The sequence below is a fragment of the Scardinius erythrophthalmus genome (genome assembly GCF_964197995.2).
Source record: "Scardinius erythrophthalmus genome assembly, chromosome: 19".
In the NCBI taxonomy this organism is placed as follows: Eukaryota; Metazoa; Chordata; class Actinopteri; order Cypriniformes; family Leuciscidae; genus Scardinius; species Scardinius erythrophthalmus.
Genome location: NC_138239.1, coordinates 32,495,443 through 32,520,269, shown reverse-complemented (window position 1 = coordinate 32,520,269; position 24,827 = coordinate 32,495,443). Strand labels below are relative to the sequence as shown.

General features: G+C 37.5%; 1 protein-coding gene across 4 annotated transcripts in view; it reads left to right on the top strand.

Annotated features, from left to right (window-relative positions):
* arel1 (apoptosis resistant E3 ubiquitin protein ligase 1) overlaps positions 1-24,827 on the top strand; it is a 71,333-nt gene that overhangs the window by 36,416 nt on the left and 10,090 nt on the right. For 3 of the 4 annotated variants that reach the window (XM_081394401.1, XM_081394402.1, XM_081394403.1), the window contains 7 exons: positions 6,327-6,398; positions 13,214-13,440; positions 14,506-14,743; positions 20,816-20,985; positions 21,132-21,315; positions 23,786-24,024; positions 24,132-24,209. In XM_081394401.1, the coding sequence (XP_081250527.1) occupies positions 6,327-6,398; positions 13,214-13,440; positions 14,506-14,743; positions 20,816-20,985; positions 21,132-21,315; positions 23,786-24,024; positions 24,132-24,209 (1,208 nt within the window). The remainder of the gene's footprint in view (positions 1-6,326; positions 6,399-13,213; positions 13,441-14,505; positions 14,744-20,815; positions 20,986-21,131; positions 21,316-23,785; positions 24,025-24,131; positions 24,210-24,827) is intronic. The other variant, XM_081394404.1, reaches the window with a different exon arrangement.

The following is a 24,827-nucleotide window of genomic DNA, read 5'->3' as shown; positions in this document are numbered from 1 at the left end:
TTAAAACAGCAGTAACTGGTCTAAATACATGACTTTGGAGCACCCCAAACAAAGTAGCCTACACCTCTCATATCAGAGGAGACCGACCACCTGTCATAACCCCCAAAAAAATTAGTTCATGTGAACCAATGTAGTTAAATAATGTATGAAACCTTATTGTAAATTGTTACCGAAATTACAACTGGAAAATTTGCAAGATGTGTCTTGAACGAAGGGATTAGAAGACTGTCTGAGGTGCTGAAATAAAAAACTGTCTGTTTTCTCTCTTTCTTATTATTATTGTTATTATTTTTTTACATAAATTATAACTATTGGATTATAATAACTCACCGATTATAATCCTGTCCTCTGTCAAATTTGCCATCGATAATTCCATGCTGTTTTGCTTAGATTTAATGATAATACAAGAGTCCTAAACCACATATACGCGACAAAAGCATGACAGACTCGAGCAAGCATAACAGACTCAAAAAAAGACTTAGACGTGCAATTTCGAGAACACTATAGGGAACGAGCACGTTCTTTTCGCCTGTTTGGACACCTCACACACATTTGCACTGCCTGTTTGGTTTACCTGTTTACACATTGAAGGGTGGCTTGCCCACTTCAGGTTGGTGGAGAGTTCCTGCCTCAAGTGGAGGAGTTTAAGTATCTTGGGGTTTTGTTCGCGAATGAGGGAAGGATGGAACAGGAGATTGACAGACGGATCGGTGCAGCTTTTGCAGTAATGCGGTCGATGTACCGGTCTGTCGTGGTGAAGAAAGAGCTGAGCCGCAAGGCGAAGCTCTCGATTTACCAGTCAGTCTACGTTCCTACTCTCACCTATGGTCATGAGCTTTGGGTCATGACCGAAAGGACAAGATCCCGGATACAGGCGGCCAAAATGAGCTTTCTCCGCAGGGTGGCTGGGCGATCCCTTAGAGATAGGGTGAGAAGCTCGGTCACTCAGGAGGAGCTCAGAGTAGAGCCGCTGCTCCTCCACATCGAGGGGTCAGCTGAGGTGGCTCGGGCATCTGTTCCGGATGCCTCCTGGACGCCTTCCTGGGGAGGTGTTCCGGGCACGTCCCACTGGGAGGAGACCCCGGGGAAGACCTAGGACACGCTGGAGAGACTATGTCTCCCGGCTGGCCTGGGAACGCCTCGGTGTTCCCCCGGAAGAGCTGGAGGAAGTGTCTAGGGAGAGGGAAGTCTGGGCATCTCTGCTTAGACTGCTGCCCCCGCGACCCGGCCCCGGATAAGCGGAAGAAGATGGTATGGTATGGTATGTTTACACGTTTATAACGTGCGTTTTGTCCTACTCAAAACACACCTTTACGACGCCCATTTTTGTTACGATAAACGAGCGTCAAAAACGTGCGTTTTTGGTGACCCCAATATAAACGTCGAGAACGTGCGTTTTTAAATAGCAGATCACACGTCGAGGACGCGCGTTTTGATGCAAAAACCGCGCATTTCTGAAGCGCGTTTTCCGTGACCACAAAGTGCGCGTTTGGCTGTCGAAACGCACGCTTTTGACGTGTCAGTGTGCAATCAAACGCCTGACCAGGCATTTATGAATACTTTGGCTTGCCATAATGCTCACGCCACGCAGCCTTATTGTTCATGATCACTCTTCTCCGTCTGTGACTGTGCATTGATGTGCATAAATTATTATAATTCAAACGAACTAGGCTATTATACGGAGCCCCTGAGGGGACCTTTGCAAAAAAAAAAAATTATAATACGGACTTACGTGTGCGCACGAGAAACTATCGCGTGCTCACGCGTTACAATTTCCGGTTTGCGTTATAGCGCCATTAATACAAATGTGGAAATACGGATGATGTAGGCTATGGATGTATCATTTATGTATGTATTACATTGCCAACATAGGGGGAAAACAAAATATTAACATAAAAAAGTACAAAATATTAAAGGGATAGTTAACAAGAAAGTGAAAATATTCACACTTGTTCCAAACCAGGAGGACCTTCTTCTGAGGAACACAAAAGATGTTAAGCAGAATATTAGGCATTGGCAGCCTCAGTATCCATTTACAACCATTGTATGAAAAATATGAAAGCAAATGATGACAAAGGATGCTGATGACTGTTCAATGAACATTCTGCATAACATTTTTGTGTTCACCAAAGAAAGTCTGAAAAAGACAGAATGTTTTAAATTTATATAAAATATAAAAATAAAAATTTTAGATAAAGGTTTGATTTTTTTTTTTATTCAAACTGCAATTGGTAGTGTAATTGAATCAGTGTAGGCTATCTTTCGTTCAGTCGTTTTTTTATTTAAAGTAGAAAATTAGAAAAGAGTTCCTTTTTCGTTTTATAAACAATATTTCTAAAACTTTTTTTCTGAGGTAGAAAATTGAATAAACAGCTGAATATTCGATTTCTAGTCAAGTCAAGTCGTCCTCATTTATATAGCGCTTTTAACAATATGGTTGCAAAGCAGCTTTTGCATAGATAATAGGAAATTACTGTAACAGATTGTTTATAGGCTTTACAACAGCTCTTGGATTAAGTTCTACACGTCCGCATCATGTTGTTTTCTTTCTTTTTCAAAGGCATAACATTTTGTAGTCATTTTGAATGTACACAAATAAAAATATACATTTTACTGTTTCGAATGACAGAGTATGAAATTATAAAGTATTAAGTTATTTCCCCAGCTGAGGAACAAATCCAAGTGATGGCGCTGGCGCATCACGCTTTAACAACATCGGTTCACTTCTGGCATTAATTTGACATCGCAGCCTGTTCATTATTAAATTAAAACCCAGTCAACCAAACAGATAAAAAGTTATTCTGCTTGAATTGGTATGTTGTTGTACAATTAAGGCTGTGCCGACAGTCGCCACCAAGGCTACTTGCTGTTATTCCAAACCCATTTCCCTTGCTGTGAAGATGCTGATAGCCAATACGTGTATATTAGGACTCGACTGAAGTAGCCTACGAAGCCTTCTTTACATTTATACAGTTAGCATCCAAATGTTTCATTGAAAATATGGAAACTTTGGACCTAACGAAAGATGCGCGAACCCAACTTTACGGTATAGTTTCAGTTTCGATTCAAATAAATTCGTTTAGGCTTGGTGTTTAAAATAGGCTAAAGGTTGTTTGTAATAAAGGGCACAATGGGCTATTTTTATTATAAGTGGTTACTTATTTTTCATTTCTTGTTGTTTTCTGATACCATTCATTTAAGGATTTGGCTAGCCAGTAAGGGGAAGTAAAATACGCATAGCCTATATTTTATTAATAGTGTTTATAATGTTAATGTTGTATTTTATTTACAGGTCTTTTACACTATTTCTGAATAGACTAGCCTAATAATATAATGCGTGTTTCCCTCTCAACATGACTGAGTGTGCCACGCACAAGCGCGCATCCTTGAGATATAAATTATAGGCTAATACATTTTAATAAAAAAGGCCTACATCATAAAACTCAGAAGAGTATGTATTTTAATATCTCTGATGTTCTCTGTTCTCTGGTTGTTAGATAGTCAGTCTGAATGACAGTTCATGCATGAACGTTAGGCCTATTATACAGTCAATTATTAGGCTACCTTTTTGTATTAGTGTTTAAAATATTTAATTTACAACGAATTATATTGATTTAAATATCTTAATTTATTATTATTATTATTATTATTTTAAACTTACTGGACGAGGGCGACCATGGTAGGCCAACAGTCCTCATTTACCCTGTATTTACAGTAATTTACAGTATCTATACAGAAGAAACCCCTTTCTAGGCTCTTCGGTACGGGTTGTTTCGAACCATTCGTTAGTCTGGTTGTTTGATGAGAAAAAGATGAAATGTAGTTGCAATAAACGCGCTAAGAATCCGTACAACTGCAGCAGAGGATGACTATTTTATTCTGCAGTGCGGAACTGAGGAAGAGCTGATGACGGAACAGTTTGATCAAGATAAATAGCAATCTTGTGAACTTTACTTCTTAAAAAAAAAAATTCCTTCATCTCAGTAGAGGATTATTACTTGTTTAATTTTTTTATCAATACACATACAAATACAAAGTTTATTAAAAGTCTATTCAAAGTTAACCCTCTGATGGTCCTCGGTCATTTCTGACCGAATAATTTTCTGTTTTGAAATTTTAAAAATCACAGCTTCATCGGAAGGCTATGAAACTTGGTGACTTTTCTGGGATTAGGTATGTGAATACAAAAAAAAATTGAGGTCATGATCCGAGCATGCTAAGTGGTCGTAAAAAAAATAGTCACACTCGTGGTCTTCGGTCAAAAATGACCGACCCATAGGAAATGAATGGGAAATTTACAAAAACACAAAAATTCTCTGAATTTTTGTCTGTACAATCTACAAATCGGACACGATTCTAAAAAAAAGTACACCGCAGTAAAGGGGTGACACTCTACAACATCAAGAGTGCAAAAAATTCACACCCACCCACACACACACACATACAAACACACGTTTATACACATACACACCAATAAATTCAGATTACAAAAATCTGTTTTGAATTTTTAAAAATCACAGCTTCATCAGAATGTTACGAAACTTGGTGACTTTTCTGGCATTAGGTATGTGAACACACAAAAAAATTGAGTTCATGATCCGAGCATGCTAAGTGGTCGTAAAAAAATTAGTTATGATTTTGGTCTTCGGTCAAAATTACCCCCATAGGAAATGAATGGGAAATTGACAAAAACACAAAAATTCTCTAAAAATCAGCCACGATGCAGAAAAAAAATGCTCAGCAATGAAGGGGTGAAGCTCTAAAACATCAAGAGTGAAAAACATAACATAATTAATAATTATAATTAATATATGTATATATAATTAATATAATAATTATTAAAATTATTAAAATAATAATTAATAAAATGTTATAAACCTTGGCAAAAAGTATTATTTGAGAATTTCTAAAAAAATACATTCAATCCACATCTTAAAAGTAAGTAATTTGGTCCAAAAACAACTAGAATTCACAAACATCTCCATTTAGAGCTATACAGGCATCTAGTGGTAAACCCATGCAATAACATGTTTTATTTAATTTTATGATTAATAAATTGATGAATTTTTTTTTATTTTATTTTTTTTCTGAAAGCCTAGTCTCTATTTTACCCGAAAATACTGCATAGAATTTAAAAAAAAAAAAAAACAAAAACAAAAAAAAAAAAAACATTATTTTCAATGGCAAAAAATGGACAATAAATATTGCATAAATATTAATAAGTTCAATCAAATTGTCTCAAAATTCTAAATTAAAAAGAATAAATATTATAGAACAAAAATAAATTGCATTGGTTTTTACTGGGATGGAGGAAGTTTCATTTTTAGGTGTCCGGTCATTTATGACCGGGAAGGCCCCCAGTGTGACTGCTAAACGAAGACCATCAGAGGGTTAATACAATTATTTGAATTGTGACTAAAATATGTCTGTAAGTCTTGTCTTTAGTAGCACCTTGATTGGAATGTTTGCTAAAATAGACACTTCAAAACATGTCAAACAACAGCAAATTTTAGCCTTTGAGTAAATGTGCTGATTTTAATGTATTTTATAATGTTTACAAAACATGTCAGAAAAGTTGTGATCGGGGTAGTGGGCCTAAAAAAAGTACAGATAAAAAGTACAGATATCGCCCAATCAATCAAAACTCGAAAATAAAACGGGTAAACAAGCTGATTATTCAGTTGATGCTGAATAAATACAATAGCATCTTCAATACTTGAGTAGCCTATTCTTTTCGTCGAAACAGACTTCTAGACCTCAAAATGCGTTTTAAATGTCGCACAGTGATTATTTATCTGTGTCGAAATGCAAGAACTGAAACAATGTCTTTATATTGAAGTCCTAATTTAAAATAGATTTCGATTAATTCATGCGCATCCAAATCCATGCTCTTGTTTTCTTAGTAAGATGGCAGTGACGCAAATTGAACGCAAACCGGAAATTGTAACGCGTGAGCACGAGAAAGTCCGTATTATTATTTTTTTGCAAAGGTCCCCTCAGGGGCTCCGTACTATTAGTTATGAACAGCAGCCAAATTATTATACTAGTATTTAATAAACTTAATCCCCCACAAAACCATGATCAGCCTCAACCAAGAAAAGCTTTATTTATTTATTTATTTATTTATTTATTGTTTTCTTTTTCTTTTTTTTTAAGAAATTCCTGTTGATCACATAAACTCTTTGTTCTGCTCATGTTTTGCTTCTTTGATTTGTTCTCAAATAAATGTCCTGTTTGTTAAAACTGAGAGCAAATAAAAAGGATGTGTTGTTAATGATCTCATGAGGATGTGATTTATATAAAAAAATTTATGTCTCACTTCTCAGCAGGAGCTCTGATATTTGGCTGTACCATTGCCCTGTGCTTTCTGATAAGGGACCTCATGTTTTACGTGATTGGTGAGTCAATTGCCTGACGCCATTACTTTAAAGCTTAATTATGTAGTTCCAAAATGTGTGTTAATGGCTTAGTTCATGCAAAAAATATCTATTTATGTCATTAATTACTCATATCGCTCCAAACCCGTAAGACCTTTGTTCATCTTCAGAACACAAAGTGATATATTTTTTATGAAATCTGAGAGCTTTCTGACCCCAGTCAGTCTATGGAAAGCTCTCGAATTTCATCAAACATATCTTCATTTGTGTTCCGAAGATGAACGAAGGTCTTACAGGTTTGGAACGACATGAAGGTGAGTAATTAATGACAGAAATTTAGTTTTTGTGTTAACTAACCCGTTAACACAAATATTTGTGTTTGTAAATGAATTGCTTGATAAATATGCATAAAAAATTATCAGTAAGTCATGGCAACTTAAGTTTTTACATTAAATCAAGCAATTTCAACAATTTGTATAAGTTGCATGATTTTCACCTTGATTTTCTAAGTCAGTGTAATATAATTTAAGTTGAAATGACTTGATTGACTTACAGTACAACGAAGTAGATTCTACTTAAATATAAAACAGCAACTGAATTTACAGTGTACTGTAATCACAGTAATCACAAACAATTAGATGTTTTATTGTTATAAAAAAAAGTGTTATCTTTTACTGTACTGTGCTAGTAGGAAATATAATTGTATGTTTTCATTTTTTTTTCCTTCATTTGTAATGATCCAGTCAGATGTTTGCACAGCATTTTTGACCCCAAGACTCAACTAATCTCTGCAATTCTCCATCTGTGATTATTGAAGAGTCTTTGGCCACTCAAACTTTCATCCTCTCTGTCCATTAAGACAATATAGACACACGTCCTCTTCCGGGCAGATTCGTAACATCTTTAGTTGATTATAACTTCTTAATTATTGCCCTGATGGTCAAAATGGGGATCTTCAATTCTTTAGCTATTTTCTTACAGCCACTCTCTATTTTGTGATGCTCAACAATCTTTTGGTGCACATCAGAACTATATTTTTTGGTTTTACTCATTGTGATGGATGATTAAGGGAATTTGGCCTTTGTGTTTCCTCATATTTAAACTCCTGTGAAACAAGAAGTCATAGCTAGACAATTTCATGTTCCTAGTCACCCTGGTGTGCTAAAAAAAGGTAAATATTAATGGGAATATACTTCAGAGATATTTTATTCATAAAAGATTCTAGGGGTATAATTGTGGCCAACGTGTTTTGGAGAAAAAACATTTATTTCATAATGTGATTTACCCCCCAGTTTCAATTATTTTACTTCAATGAAAGGTTAGATTTTTGCCATTTTTTTAATTAAAAATCAAAAGGATAAACAACTTCTTAATTCTGAGCACAACTATATGTATCTATGTTCTTTTTCTTTTTCTTTTATTAGTTTAGTTTACATTAACTGTTTTCTGGGTTCATTGCATTAATGAATCATTAAAGGGTCAATTCACCATTTATTCACTGTTATGTTTTTTTTCCAAACTTGTATAACTTTTTTTTTCATAAAACACAAAAGGAAAATTTTTGAACAATGTTTACATTGTTCATTCCTATCCAGCATACGCATGCAGGGACCAGGGGCTGTTGAGATATTGGTTTAAGGGGTTAATGATCTAATAATTTTCATTCATTAATGTTAATGATTGATGTTCAATCATAAAAGTTTGCAACCATTTAAATGGTTATTTGTTTAAAGTCACTAATTTCCCCTGCTTATTAAAAGTTATGTTATTCTTCATTAAAACTCAGATCAGCTGACAAACGATTCTTCACAATGGTTCTTCTGAAATCTGAATACAGATTTATGCTTTGTAAGGCATGTGCATACTTAATTCGCTATTTACACTTATTCACTGTGGATATGTTATGTAAACAGTATTATACTGTTTTTATTCATACAGTAACTAAATGATTCAACAGTGTTTTCGTTGACAGCATGTATTTCGAAGCATTAAAGATAATGACTTAAACATTGGTTAAATTAATAAGTAGCTCAACAGTATTAATAATGCTTAATTCAAATGCAGTCTGAAGTGCATGTTGGTCAACAAAATACTTAAGGAAATAATATACACTCTTCACAACTTATTCAGAGAAATTACGCTAACTGTACATATGGATTTAAAGACATGAAGGTTTGTTTCCAAGCAGTTATACTGTCGCTCTAAGCTAAATTTTGCATGGTAAACCTTTTAAATATACTATTGTGCAATTTTAGTAATAGGGATTTTATGTTTTGTAATATATAATGAATATTCTAATCAATTTCTGCTAACAATCCCAGATATATGTTCATGCTTATTTATTTCCTGCATGAATACATACATAAAGAAATCTATTTTGTGCTAGTTCAGTTACCTGTGTCGGAAGTGTGCAATAGACACACCCATCTTCTCTATATATAATTTATCCTGCCCGAAAAGACAATATACATTTCAGATAACGTTTTAAGTATCAATTAATGTACATACATATATCTTAAAAACTATTCATGTGCGACTGATATGCTTCAAATCGGGTGATTATTGGTCAATGTTTTGGCTGTAAGTCAATGATGACCTCTGTCGGTAGGGAATCGTAAGATGGCAACTCGAACTTCCGATGGCTTCACCATCCGCTTGCAGTTTAGAACACAATGAGCAATACAGTTATTTATATAGATCAGTGGCTGTGCGGCTTAATCGCCATTTTGTCGCACTTTTGGAGCATCAGCATTGTGGTGGAATTATCGGGAAAATATGCAGTGTGGTGGAATTATCGGGAAAAGTCCCAGTGCTCCGAGTCAACAAATATAAGGGTCTTGTAATGCGTGGAGAGAAAGATGACCCAAGAGCGATATGCAGCAATACAGTCTTTAATAAACAGAATCAGAAGTCCAGAGGTAAGAACAGAAATCTTCAGAATATAATAATTGACAATGAAAATATTCCGGTTAAACAGTTGCCGGGAACTAAACGTAATTCCTCCGTCTAGGCAGCGGAGCGTCTCTGGTAGTCTAGGGTACCGTAAGAATGCCAGCCAACTCCGGGACCTCCAGGTAATCAGAAAGCAACGAGCGCAGTCACAGGTTCTCTGTAACAACAAGCATAGCTTAGTAGCAATTCACAATGGTAGGACAATCCCCTTACGTGCACAGGACAGGACAGGACTTAGACAAGACAGGAGAGGGTACATCGCAGAGAATTCGTACGCATAGCTTCTGAAATAATCTGGCAAAGAGACAGGGGAAAACAGGGCTAGAAGAAGTAATGATAATTAGGGAAAGCGATAACTGGTGTGGAACTGATGATGAGGATAATAAGTAATGAATGGGAACACCTGGGGATGAGAGCGATGTGTGTGCGTAATGACCGATGAAGTAATCAGGGGTGTGTGTGCGTACATATGAGTGTGTGTGTGTAAATGTGTGTGACCAGAGGGGGGAGACAAAGTAAAGGAAGAACCAGGATCATGACAGGTCTAGCCTAGCGCATGTACGGAGCGCGTTCAGCTCTCGAGGGAGCTGATTGTATTCATTGTAACTCATTCGCCATTAGAAGATCTCATTTGATAATATGGCGTGTCTAGTTCTGAGAGATTATATGCAGAAAGAGTTGAGGCAGATGTTATAATAATAATCTGCTTCTTCTGCTGCCCCACATATAAGTGTGTATGAGCCTTGTTCTTCCTAGATTTTTACATTAAGGTGTCGAGGTAATGGAGGAATTTGCTATAGCGATATGCAAGGATACCCCAGTTGAAGAGCTGTTTAAGAGCTATCTCTTTCCTGGTGTTGCATACTCTGTGATGGCTCCCACCTTACCAACAGAGCGAGCTGTTGTGAGCCACTGTGAGGGAGCTCCCCTTCACAGTTCAGGCCCAGTGTCTGCTGAAGTAGCAAAATGGCAGCTGCTATTGTTGGCTCATAGGTGGGCAGATTAGAGGCAGATATTATCAAAGCGTGCTCCTCTGAAGCTTTGCAACTATATATTTGCATCCCTTCGATGCATTCTCCCCCTGGAAGTAATGATAATATCCAAGGTCATAGTTAAAAATATTCTCCCTTTGATGGATACTCCCTAAGGGCTGTGCCAAAGCAAAAGAACAGCTGACATAGCTTAGCCATTTATTCCTTAGAGCTTTGTTCTTGGGCCCTCATAAGGCTAACACCTAGCCTGCAAGCGAGGCCCCAAAACATCCCTTGTAATAAGAGCAAGCATAGAAGCTTGGGAAGATATTTTGGAAGATAGTGACATAGGGCAGGGGTATTCAATTTAAGTTCCAAGAGGTCCGGTCTCTAAATTTACTTCCCAGCGGAGGTCCAGACAATATTTTTTTGCAGCAGTTATACATTTCCATCGGGGCAGTAGTGCTTTGTAAAAGAAAAAATCCTAAACACACAAAATAGTCATCAAAGATGAGAATCTTGGGTCTAAGAATTTTTTACCCATATTTACCAATAAAAGTAAATATTTTTCCCAACTGGAAATGAATATAAAAAGGTTAGATCAAATTTTTTATCAGGCTATTTTTATTTATTTATTTACATTTAGACACCTATGTGGATGGCACATCGAAGGCCCGCTAGTGATGTTATGGACTGCAATCGGCCAAGAAAATTGGTGTCTGTCACACGTGCTTCAGACACCAGTCACATTTATGGCGTTCTAATCCAAGACGCAGTGTCTCATTTCCTTTCTCAGGGAACCATGGTTACAGTTGTAACCTGAGATGATTTATTTGGAGACAATTCAAGTGTGTACTATTTCACATGAGCTTGGTGATTAGTTAATTCTGAACATAGCCACATACCTAATTATGTGCAAACTTATGCAGTTAGGTTACTTTAAACTTTTATTTGTATGTTTTTGTTTTGTAACGCTCTGTTTGAAGGGTCTGCTGTGAGACTGTGAGACTAATCACTGCTGTGATTGGCTGACATGTTTGCATATGAAATAGCCAGCTTTACATTTAGAAATTTCTCATATACTTTTACAGAGTTTTTACTATTTAGCTATCGAGATTAACGAATCGTGAAAAGTATTGATTAAAGCATTATATTAAGATCAGTTCCATCACATGAAAGGTTGCAGTGATGAGCATTGAGCAGATGACAGACTTGTTGATCGCTTGAATGAAGTGATCACATCTTCAATTTCTGCACTCTCACGAATTCTTTCACCAAATAACAATGCAAACACGATGTAAATAAGTAAGAGCTTCGTTGTGCAGTGCAACAGCATCATTGATTTCATAAAGAGTTTTGGCAAGTGTCCAGATAATCTCGCGCTGTGTGATTTTGACAGCTTGGGCGATTGGAAAGGGAGCGCTCTTTAAACGCTTTCTGTATTTAATTTAATCACAGTTTAAATAAGATTAATTTCATCCTACTAAGAGAAATTATGTGAAGTTGATTGTTTAGTCACTAGCTTGATTTACTGATGCATAAACAGTATTGAATGATTTTGAGAGAGAGATTATCTCTCAGAATTATCAGAAATCACTGATCACAGATCAGGCATTAGAATGAACATGGTTACTTAGCCTACATGTTTGTGGCATTGCTGGCAGATCCATATAATAAAAGTCTGTTTGCAAAGCCTGCGTCGAAATTGCGACTGATTCACCAAATAATCCACAGTGAAATGCACCCGATACAGACAAATAATGCACTACTGAGACATTCACATTGTTGAAAAAAATAAAAAAAATACTTTCCTAGCATTAGGATCCTTTGGAAGGTTATGGTATTGATCCTGTGTCAATCTTTCCTCGTTCTTATGTCACTATTCACTAACACTCCAGTGGGCCAAAGACGCGGTGATGTAGTAGACGTAGCCGTTGATATTCTTCTGCAAAGGCGGTCTTTCGCTGCCTTGTGACGTCACAAGTCTCCTTGTGGCTGTCAAAAGATCAAGGAAAATTTAAATTCTCAGTTCATGTCCTCTTTAATGTAACTTTGATTTTCAGTGGCATTAGCCCTATTCGGACTAGTTTTCTAAACGACATTTGAGTTACAATTTTTATTACTCGTCGTCTGTGATTTCTTGTACCGAGTCGGACGGAACCAACATCTACGCATTTATTACAGAGATGGGATTGACATGGGCATTACAGAAGGTCATGTGCTGTGCTTGCATGCATCACGTATGAAGTATAGGTCAAAGTTATTATGTATTGATTAACTTTTTTAGTTTATAGAAGTGGCTGTTTGTAATAAACCCACATAAGTGAGCAGCGAAATCTAGACAAGCATCTTACTCTTACCTGACACTAATATTAAAATGGGTAGTCTTCACATTTTTTTTTTTCGTTTTGGCTCTATTTATTAATTTTATAATTCAATTTGTTTGTAAGAGACCATTCCTTTTTAAATGTAAAAGAAAGCCTGCTGAATATTGGCGTGACATTCGCATTCGGATGAGATTAGATTTCCTAGAGGACCACTGAGTTTGCCGAAAAACAAACAGCAAAGGTAATTTGCTCAGGAATTTTTACAGAGGTTGTGTAATAAAAACACAAACGTGGCAGATTCTGACGGGATTCAAATCGCAAAAACTAATCCTGTCCGAATAGGGCTATTGATTAGGTTATATGTTCCTTTACCAATTTTATACAATAACTTTCAGTTACATTATTACTGTTTTACTAACAGTTATCAGTCAGTTATTTTTATATGGTGTATTTTGACAGCTGTTTTAAAGACAGCATTCTTTTTATGTTGTTTCATGCTGTTGGCTTTTGTGGAAAAATAGTTTACCATTTAAAATATTTAAATTTATACATTCTCAGTTTTTAAAGGCTCATTTACTCTCTTTAGGTGGAATAACTGTTTCCATCATCGCATTCGTCTTCACCATCAAGTTTCTGTGTGAGCTTGCTGCTCGTGTGGTCAGCTTCTTACAGAATGATGACCCTACCCGTCATGGGGACCGCAGTATCTACGACTATGTGCGGGGTAATTATTTGGACCCACGCTCATGCAAGGTCTCCTGGGACTGGAAAGAGCCACAGGAAGTTGGTCAAACCATGAGTTTCCGAGTGCAGGTAACAAATCATAAGCTTTTCACAAATGCACACTGTTTTTTTTTTTTTATCACAGTTTTTTATAGATTAGGGTTCAATTCTTACTTTAAACTATGACTTTTGCCTCAATGAACTCCTATTTACTGCTTATTAATAGTTAGTAAGGTAGTTGTTAAGTTTAGGTTTTGGGTAGGATTAGGGATGTAGAATATGATCATGCAGAATAAGGCCCCGATCAGACAGAACGTGTTTTTCAGGTTTGAAAACGCAAGGCGCACAGCACTGCCTTTTTTTGTTGACTTTTTTTTATTTAGAAAAGAGCAGTGTTTTTTTTTTTATGTTGCTATGCAACCACCGAAACAGCTGTCCTCAGTCTAATCAAGGATTATAGCGCGAGCACTCTCTGGTTTGCGGTTAAGTAAACTGTCATATTAGCGTTTTATTAACTTTATTAACTTTGTGTTAACATTGTGGTAGTTGTAGTTCGTGAAGTCATTCAGCTCCAGGTAACCCGTGACAGCCACCACAAGTTTCTCCTCCATCATTGCAGTCTCCGTACGTTCAAAGCAACTGTAATCTTTCGTGACTTGACTCACTACAACAGAAGGCCCATTCATTCGATTGGAAGTGGGGGAAAAATGCGATGACATCGAGCGCTTTTCTGCTCAGAGTTGATTTTTTTTTTTTCAACTTCAGGTGCTCAGAGCGCTCCTACAAAAACGCGAGCCACAGCAGGCGGTTAAAACGCAAGTTGCCCGGGACACATAAACAGCGCGCAAAATGCTCACTGCCAATAGAAAACAATTTTAAAAAGGCCCCTCTCACTTCCAAAAACGCGTTCTGTGTGATCGGGGCCTAAAGCATTTAAATTTGCTTTACTAATAAAAAGCCAATATCCTAGTAATATGCACTCTAATAAGCAACCAGGTAATAGTAAGAATTGAACCCTAAACTAAAGTGTTACCTATTTTATTTTATTTTTTATTTTTGTCAAATTTTGTACTGACTATACATTGGGTACTTCATGCAGCTCAATTGAAATAAATGCAGTATTGTGTATTAGATGTTTTGAAATCTTTCTCACAGCTCTTCTACAAAAATGGCCAGCCATTTCCTGCACATAGACCTGTGGGACTGAGGGTGAACATCACTCACATAGAGCTGGCTTTAGAAGTCCCTGTCACCCAGGAAGTCCTTCAAGAGCCTGAATCTAATGTAGTCAAAGTGGCCTTCACTGTGCGTAAAGCTGGACGCTACGAGGTAGCTGTAAAACTTGGAGGCTTGAATGTGGCCTACAGCCCTTACTACAAAATATTCCAACCAGGTAAAATGCAATTACAGATTCCTAATGCTCACTTTTATACACGCCTAACCAAGCCTGGATTAGTACCCCCAGGGCACTGAAGCTCATGGGAAAATGTCATATTGTGATTATTGAGGTCAATATTGCAATATGCGATTGCGATATAGTAAACAAATGGTTTCATGAGTTAACTTGCTTATTTCTCAAGTAAAATGCACACACAGATTAGTGATAATGCTGAAATTCGTAGCCTATTTCTCAACTCAAGTGTTTTCAAATTAAAATAATATTTTTTAAAAATTAAATATTGTTATTTGTCTCAATAATACAAGAGTTAAAAATAAATTTCATATTTACCTGTGCCTGTCTAACAGGTAGACCTAGGACATACCGAAATTGAATAAAGTTATCAAACTGCACTGCATAAATTACAAATTAAATACAGACTAATCCTTATTATAGCAAAAAAAAAAAAAAACTTTCGTCAACAGCAGTGAGTCATTTTCTCTGTTCTTTTTGTTCTTTGATTAACTTTACTGACAGAAAGCTTTATTGGCTGCTGTATCTTTAAGACCAACTGACCGGAGACGCGGATCTCACACGCGCATCATTCTCTCACAACTCTTCATGTTCATCATAAGACAGCTCTTATGTTATGTATGCCTATTAGCAAGATTGATGCATGAGCTTCATCGCATTTTGAACAATATGAAGAATTTAGACAGAATAAAATTACATATAAACAGCTCATGGTTTAATTATGAGCATTATGAAGAATGTGAACATTCACACAGTACAAATCATTTTTGATGTAAATGTCTTTAAACATATTCAACCAGCACAAGAGATCATTTTGAACAATATAAAGATTTTAAACTTCAATACAGCACCAGAAAACGTTGAGCAGTTTGAAGAATTTAAATATTCACACAGCACATTGTGATGTAACAGCATAATGTCTTTAGACACACTCAACCAATAAAAATTAACTTTATTGAATAATCTTAAAGCTTCTTATAGCACAGTATAGTATAGAAGTAAAATTACATCAAAGTGCAATATAATCGCCTTAAGCCAAGGAATTATAGGAAAAAATAATTTTGTTATTAGCATAAACATGGGTGCAAATTTGGACAGTTGGTTGTGCTAGAGTGATTGAGTTAGAGACTCCAAAATGGAGTCCTCTATCTGTGTGCAAAACAAGGGAATGTCTCCCTACAGCATGGCTAGCCAAAATAGCAACCCCATAAACTTTAAGACACTCTTGCAGGAACTCTAGCACTGAACCAACTGGGCAGTGAACTGGTTTCAAATGATGCTGTTCGCACCACGTTCAAAGAGTTGCGATTTCAGTGCATACAGTTTCTTCTTCATCATCATCATCATCTAAATGTCAAACTGCTAATTCCTTTGACTGAGCTAATATCATCCAGTTAACGATGTAATTTAGAACATTAATGCCCTGAAGTCGCAGCAGATCCAGAGTCACATCCATGCATTTTGTGATGGTGTAGATCGAAGAGAAGAACCCGGTACTGGTATGCCTCACCTCTGAAAGCAAATCTGAGGAACTTCCTGAGTTCTGGCAGGATTTCGTTATAAAAGTATGCGTCCTGTAGATCTATCGTGACAAACCAGTCTTGTGACTGGTCTTGTGTTCTGTTCAGAAAATGCAGATCTAGAATCGGGCGCAAAACCCTGTTCTTTTTTGGGAACCAAAAAATAACCACTGTAGAAGCCAGACTCTCTTAAGGGGAGGGGGACATTTTTTATGGCCCCTTTGCCTAAAAAAAGATTGTGGTTCTAACGTTAGTATTGGGACCTCCTCCGCGCTTACCACAGTGGGGAGCATGCCATTCGCTGTGAATGAGTGTTGAGCTGAATCCTATACCCTTTAGCTATGGTCTGCTGGACCCAATAAGAAACATTTGGCAGAAGTTGCCATACTGCCAGATGCACTGAAATAGGTGTAAATTTGTTGATATTGAGAAGAGGGGTCTCATTGATATTTGATATTTTGTTGGGGACTCATTGAGTGGGGAATGCCTGACACTGTCAATGGGGGAAGACTGCCCAAACATCCTTGTGTGTCTTGAAAGTCTCTGAAGAAAGGGTGGACGCCACACTCGAGCAGCGTCATTGAACAGTGATTGGACGGAAAACCTGCTGGAGATCACTGCTCCCCGACATATGGTGGGGTTCGCAAACCTCCTGAGAGCATCAGGGGAGAATAGCCACACAATGTAGTGGTGCGACACTCCCTCCCAAGGGGGCACACCTTCAGTGCCCTGCGCACGCTGGCGTCAGGACTGTTTTTCATAGCCGCCCATGCAGCGATGATTGTCCTTAGATCCAATCTTCACTTTGGTGGGTGAAATTGTGTGCGGTGCCTCCGCGCCCAGTCTCAAGGGGGGTGGGCATGGGCAGCCACACTGGCCCTCTGGTGCTACCTATAATAGCTCGGGTCAGGCTGGGACTGGCTGGTCGAGGCAACCAGCTCCTGGAAATGGTGAGTGACTGACTCTTGGCTTCCTGGAACCTGGCAACGACCGCATTCACTGCATCGCCAAACAAACCAAGAGGCAAAATCTGGGTGTCTAGGAGAAAGACTTTTTCTTTTTCCTTAATGCCTGAGAGATTGAGCCACAGATGCCTCTTCTTGGCAACCATGGCATACATAGAATAGCCAATGGTGCAGGCCATCTGCTTGGTGGCACAGATGCTGAGATATGTGGCCCGGCAGAGTTCCTTAACCACCTCAGGGTCTAACCCCTTATCGGTGTCCAAATTCTTTAGGAGGTTGACCTTGTAGGCCTGCAAAATCGTTGTGCAGGGATGCAACAGCCTGACTTGCTGCAGCATAAACCAGGCCAGATATAACCCTACAGGGCCTAGAAAGCAAAGCTTGGCCTCTCCAGCATGATGCTGAAGAGGGTAAGAGACAGCTAGTTAACATCTCTTCAGCCTTGTACATCGCCCCATACCCATGCTCCTCCAACCCTACAATGGTCAAATAATTAGACGTGGCATGGTTTAATACATTGACCAAATATGGGCTTTTGCTCATGTGTGGGGGGTTTGCTCCTGGCCACTAGTCTGGAAGCACTCATTAATTTGCTGCAAGCCTCTTCCTGTTTCTCCTCCATCCATTCCAGACTTAATTTGGCCACCGCACAAGATACCATTTCGAGCAGGTCCTCATTATGTGTAAGAGTCAGAAAGCGGCTCATCTAAGGCCCCCACAACAAATTTTTTTACATCCACACCTAGCTCCTCAAAGCTGGATGCTGCCCGCATTAGGACCTCAATCGGATCTGAAGAAAACGCATAGTGAGCTTCCGAATCCAAAATGGGGACCTCAAGGTCAGAGAAGTGAGCAAGAGAAAGGGGAACACCCGACTCAAGCTCTTCCGCCAACTAGGGCTGTGCGATTAATCATATTCTGATTTCGATTTTGGCTTCCAACGATTATGAAAATGAAATAATCGAGGTAAAACGAGTATTGTGCCGCTGCCGCATTCTGTCCAGCGTTCCTTCCTTTCCTTCACAGCGGTGCGCTTTCGTTCCTCCCTAAGCCAAACTTAACATCCAAATCAGCCGAATAAGTGAGTGATGAGAATGCAGTCTACTGTTGCTAAACTGCGGGACGTCAGAGGGTACCACAACTTTCAATAAGAAAATTCAACTGCAGTAGCCACCGTTCAACCTGAAGAGGGCAGCACTCAGACGTTTTTACACCATATTTTGTAGAATTAAAACTCTTTAAAGGGTCATGAAACCCTAAACCAATTTTTCTGAGATTTTAACAGAGGTAGGTGTGTTGAACACCATAGAAGACAATGTTATAATCTGTAAAATTTAATAATAGGATATAAATGGTTAAATTTGAGTTTGTATCGGCTATTTTCGTCTTCCGGGTTTGAAATCTTCATCGAGTCCACGTCACAGGATGTGACGTTTTTCTGTACGGATCGTCCGGTGATGACTCATCGTTCTCTCATAATTATTAATGAGGCTGAGCCTTCATATCCAATGAGAAGACACTTCACTGAATTAATCATGATACCACGTGGATCTTTCCAAAGACAGACATGTCAAACTGTGATATCGCGTAGTAGATGAGAGAGGCAATGATGGGACGCGCGTTTGTTTTCATGGTGCAAAAGTTCCAGTGCATCTTTCCCCGCGATGCTGCCCGGGCTAGACTCTGACTGCGGGCGGTTGGTTGGCCATCAACCACGGGCACATCTAAACTATGTGTGTGTAGCAACCATTCAACTGGAGAATGGTGGACTTCAGCCTTGTACACCAGTGCAGGTTTCGTCTTGCTAGTGATGCGGTCCCGAGGACTTTTCTATCGCTTCAGAGGTGTGTGTGTGTGTGTGTGTGTGTGTGTGTGTGTGTGTGTGTGTGTGTGTGTGTGTGTTGTGTCTAAATGTAACCCTGACCGTTTTTACTTGCCTTTTGTTAAATAATCACTCGTTATTAAAATGTAGATATTTCGATAATACATCAACGCATGCTTAGTTTGTGCAAATTTATGTCACATTCATTGTCCATCTTTAGTGGGTTTAGGGGGCGCGTAGTCTAGGCTATTTACGGAACGTTTTTTTTTTTTTTTTTTTTTTTTTAAGCGGAATTTTTTTTATTTTCAAATATATGCATTTATAGTGTTAGTGTATATAAACAAATATATATTTTATAATGGCCGATATGCATGTACATGTATATGTTTTAAATAGAATGATTACTGTAGTAGGCTAATATGTGTAGCAGGGCATTCAGTTACTTTTTAAGGACAAAAATAAGGTGTCAGTGTATTTCATTAGACTTTAACTTTGCCAGCTATAAAAAATCTAGCATTTCCTCACGTTTTACCACTGACAGTGACGGTCGATATGCATTGGCCACTGGCACCAACTCCCCCTCCCTTCTTCTCACAGCCACCACGCCCATTTAAGTAGCATTTTTCAAAAAGATTTTGAGCTAGACTTGAGCTGAAAGAGGAGGGTTTCATGACCCTTTAAACACAAATGTCACAAAAATTACTTGAATCAATGAACAGCATTAATAAAGCCCCAGTCTTACAGATCATTAACTAAAAAAAGTTGTTTTAGGGTTTAGTTACCCTTTAATGACTACTGCAGTCATTAATGTTAATCAAACAAGAAAAGACAAAGATAAAATCACTTACTGCTCTTGAATGAATAACTTTTGTAGTTCTAAATAAGGATTAGTCTATATTTAATGTACTGTATACAGCAGTGTTATTTTACATTTGATTACTTCATTCAATATCTGTTGTAGGCTATTACTTATCTGAATACCACTGTTAGTACATCTTCCTGAAAGCACTGTTTATTTAATTTGTATTTTTGTTCTGTTGAATTTTTTGTCGGTTTTCTTTGTTATTTGTTTCTTTGTTCTTATTTTATTGCTGACTGTTTACTTGTCTTCTGAAACTGTTTTGAGGACTTTTTACTTACAGTAACCTAGTATTAGTTTTTGCTGAAGTATTGATAATTGTGAAATTACACTCGAGGGCTGACTGGGCATGTTCCAGTCCCAACACATTGCAAATAAATCATGCATTTCATCCTCCATAATAAAGCAGGGTACGGCGACGCACAATTCCTGAACTGTTTGCCATCAAATATCAAATATCAAAGATAACTAAAAGTAAATTACAAGAAATATACTGTGTGTATATAATATATATATATATATATATATATATATATATATATATATATATATATATATATATATATGTGTTCATTTGTATCCTTATTTTGAAACATGCTGTTGTCCCAGTAATTTTGTCTCCCAGTCTAAGTTCCCAAAAAGTGTAAGTTCGTACAGTCCCAAAAACAGGCTTGCTCTACTGTATAGAAGCCAATGAAAGACCTTCAAAAGAACCAGCATATCCGTTGTCAGTCTTCCCTCTTTTCTGTTAGTAATGTAAAATGATAACCAGGTAATATGTTGTTATATTTAAGCTTGCATTAAGCTGTGCATTCCAAGAAACTTACTCTCTTAGTCAAAATGAACAGATGTAGATGACTCATGATATGAATTGCATGTATATTGCAGGTACAGTGGTCCCATCCAAAACAAAGATAGCGTACCACTTCTCAACACTGGTGCTGACTTACGGCCAGCAGCACACGCTCCAGATAGAACCAAGGGATGAGTATGGCAACCCCACCAGTAACTCCGTCTCACTGGTGGATGAGGTCAATTACAGCGTTCATGTCCACCCAGTAAGGGCACTTACTGCATACTTAGTTTATAGTTTTTAGTTCAAACTTTAGAAGTTTGTGTATATGTATTAGCATTAAAAAGGTTGCAGGTCCAATAGAATTTGCTGAGTTTGTATTTAAATCTCTTTTTCTTGCTGTTCCTACAGTTGGGCACAGTGGAGGAGGAGGAGAGCTCAGATGAATGCTACAGCACAGCGGTATCATTAAACAAGCCTCAGTGTCAGGTTGTGATGAGGCTCACCTTCAGGAAGAAAGGCTGCTTTAGGGCATGCATCTCATACAGGGATCAGCCCCTTAGCAATGGGGAGTTTGACATCATTGTACTCAGTGGTGAGTTGATCTTGGTATTGGAGATGGTTGTTGGGGAGATTTACTAAAACGCTTCTAACACCTTTTCATCACTTTTCCATGACTTTTCCAGTGATTTGTGTTCCCCTGATAAAGAATTTTTTTTATATATAATTTAATTGAGATTGTACTCATAGAGCTAACCATGATAAGAAAACTTTTTTTTTTTAAATCCCCCGCATTAATTTAGTTTTTATTTGTTTTCCTCCGAGTGTTTCGCGTTTCCCCCACAATCGAAAGACATGCAGGTGAATTGGTGAAACTAAATTACCAGAATTATTTCACTTGTTATATTTCACTTGTTTATACTGTTGGAAAGTTTTCTTTCATCGAAGCAGAGACCAGGAGACATTGGGATCACGTTCAAACAGAAGTTATTCTTTATTGAGCGCAGCTGCGGTTCGTCCAACATAATCTAAAGTACTAATAATCTAACTGTACATGGTGTCTTATAGGCATTTTAGGAGGAGGGACTTTTGAAGGTGGAGACAAATTCAAACAAAGCATGTAACAGGTTTAGGTAACACCCTAGACTGAGGGTCTGGCCAATCCTAATTCAATCAGCATAAGGCTCCAAGAGCCATTTGGGCTCCGAAAGCCATTTGCAGAACAAAAGGTGAGATTCTCAGTGAATCATTCGTGTGCTAATCCCATCAGTTTGAGTGAAACTGGGGCTCCAAGAGCCATTAAAGACAATAAGGAGAGAACAGGAAATGCAACTTTGCTGAGATCTTAACCTTAAAAGCTAAAATCAGTATTCTTCACCGTGATGTTATGTAAGGAAGCATATCTGAAATAGATTCTTTAAATTTGTTATTCCACAATACTTAAAGGGTTAGTTCACCCAAATCAGAAAATTCTGCCATCATTTACTCACCCTTAAGTTGTTCTATTAGAAAATAATTATGGCTTGCATTACCAAAATGTTGAATTGGATCAACTACAAAAGATTTGTTACAGAATAGTTGCACCTCTCCAGAAAACAAATAATGTCAAGTTGACTCAACTAAACGTTTTTTTTTTTTTTTTTGTCACAGACAACTTATTTTCAGTTCATATAACTGTTATTTACAAAAGTTGAGTCAACAAGAAAAAGCTAGGGGAAATTAGTACTACGTTTTTTTGTTTTTTTTGTTGTTGTTGTACGAGATTTTTACAGTGTGGATTTTTGCCGACCAAACACGACAAAATCAGTAATTTCAACTTTTTTCAAGTTGTGTTTTTTACAGTGGATTTTTGCTGAACCAACACAACAAAATCAGTCATTTCTCTGTGGCCTTCAGACTGCAGCTACCACGGAACATGGGGATTCACCCCTTTTATGCATTCTGACTTAAGTCTGTCATCTCTAGTCCCTGGCTGGCTAAGTAAGGGGAGAGTTTGGCCCCTAGTTCAAAGAGCCGGGTTCAGTACCTAATTGGGAACCTTTTTGTAGCAGCTTTAGTGTAAAACTTGAACTTGCTTTCACACCAGCTAGTATGCTAACATGTCTGTTGGGGGTAACTGGCAGTGTGACACATTAGGCAGCCTCAGCTATTACTAACTAACTGTTTCTTATGGACACCAGGTAACTTGGTCTCATTTATATATTTTTATATAATTGTATATATTTTTTTCTCCTTTTTTTGTATTTGTTGCATTAAATTAATATTTGCCACTATAATCATAAATGAGTAGAAATTTCATGCAACAATCATGGAATTTCAGTGGTCAATGTATGAGATTCTAGTGTGAAAAACTTGTTATTTTCTTAAATTTGAAGGGTCATGAAACCCCTGTTCAGCACTAGTCAGTTGTTACCACAGTTTTGAAAAATGCTACAAAAATTGGTGTGGTAATCTGTGTAGTGGAGGGGGAAGAAGAGAGACTGACAACAAAGCAATGCAGTTTTATTTCGCTATCATTATTGTTTACATCAACGATACACATCGTCGCATTTTTTATTGCGATATCTCGATATAACAATGTATCGTTATACCCCTAACACAATATACACATCTTATACATGGTTTTGTAAGCTCACCGTAAATTACGCAAATACTGTACATACATATCCCGTGACGGTTATAATTTAATATAGCTATCATACTCTGCATCGAAAATATATATGAAGTTGCATCTTTAATAACTTTTGAGGCATATTTTGCCATTTGATCGTTATAGGTCCGTTAAGACCGGTCACAGACTCAGGACCTATGAAAAACAACTTATGCAACACAGAAACTCTTACAAATCAAAAACAATTTTTGACCCATTAATGCATCTCTCACTTACTGTATATAATCTCACTGTTTGAGATATTCAACACACATAACTGTAAAAATCTCCGAAAATATAGTTTAGGATATCATGACCCTTTACTTGCAATGTATCAAGGGTAACAATGACACCTCTCAAAATGCATTTCTATAACCTTTTCTTAATGTCTTTTTGCCATTATGCACTTACATAGAAAATGAGAAGAACTGTGTGGAGAAAAACGTGTCTACTCCAGGCATCTACTTTGAAGCCTACCTCTACAACACGGGCACTTACAGTAGCTGTCCTTGGCAGTTTCTAGCATCGTCCCAGCCAGCCCTACAGAGACGGCCCTCCATGGGCGATGAGGAGGAGGAACATGACTCCCCTGTAGAGGGCCAGTCAGAGAAGGTCAAGAAACCAAAAAAGGTCTATTGCTATATCTCACCAAAGGTAAAATATTTTGTAAATAGGTTAGTGCTACATTTGTTTGGTTAATTTAGTTTGTTAATGTTGGTTCTTTGTTCATTTGGATACTGACTTATTATATTGTGTTTCAGCAATTTTCTGTAAAAGAGTTTTACCTGAAGATTATTCCTTGGCGCCTTTTCACTTTCCGTGTGTGCCCCGGAACTAAGGTTATCTTTAAATTCAGACTAACTCTTTTCTGAATAATTTACAAAAAAAAACACCATTATTTTGCTGCTTGCAAAAACTATTATTTACTTCAAGAAGATGTACACTTGCTATCAAAATTGAACCCCCTTAACTTGCAAGACATTCTTGTTTTATGAACAAAATGGCATCTGTAAACTATGATAGAAATGTTATTAATACACATTTGAGTGATTCTGAGATTTTAAAGTTGAGTTACTGAGTTCAAATGAAAATAAAATCTACTTGGCTCTAAACATTCATATATACACAATTATTCAAACACCAAAAATAACATTTTGTAGAGAATCCTTTACTCTTTTACAGGTATAACGTCAGATACATGTTGCCTGTAAGTGCTTACAAGCTTCTGACACCTCTCTACTGGAATCTTAGGCCATTCCTTGTGGCCTAGGCTTCCAGCTCACTTATATTGTTCCTTTGGTTTCTGTGCTGCCGCTGCTTTCTTCAAAGATTTTCACCTAAGATTTTCAAGGGGATTTAAATCTGGAAACTGAGCAGGCCACTTCAGAACATTCTTGGACCGATCCCTGAACTAAGTTTTGGTAGAATCGGATTTATACTTGGGATCATTGTTCTGC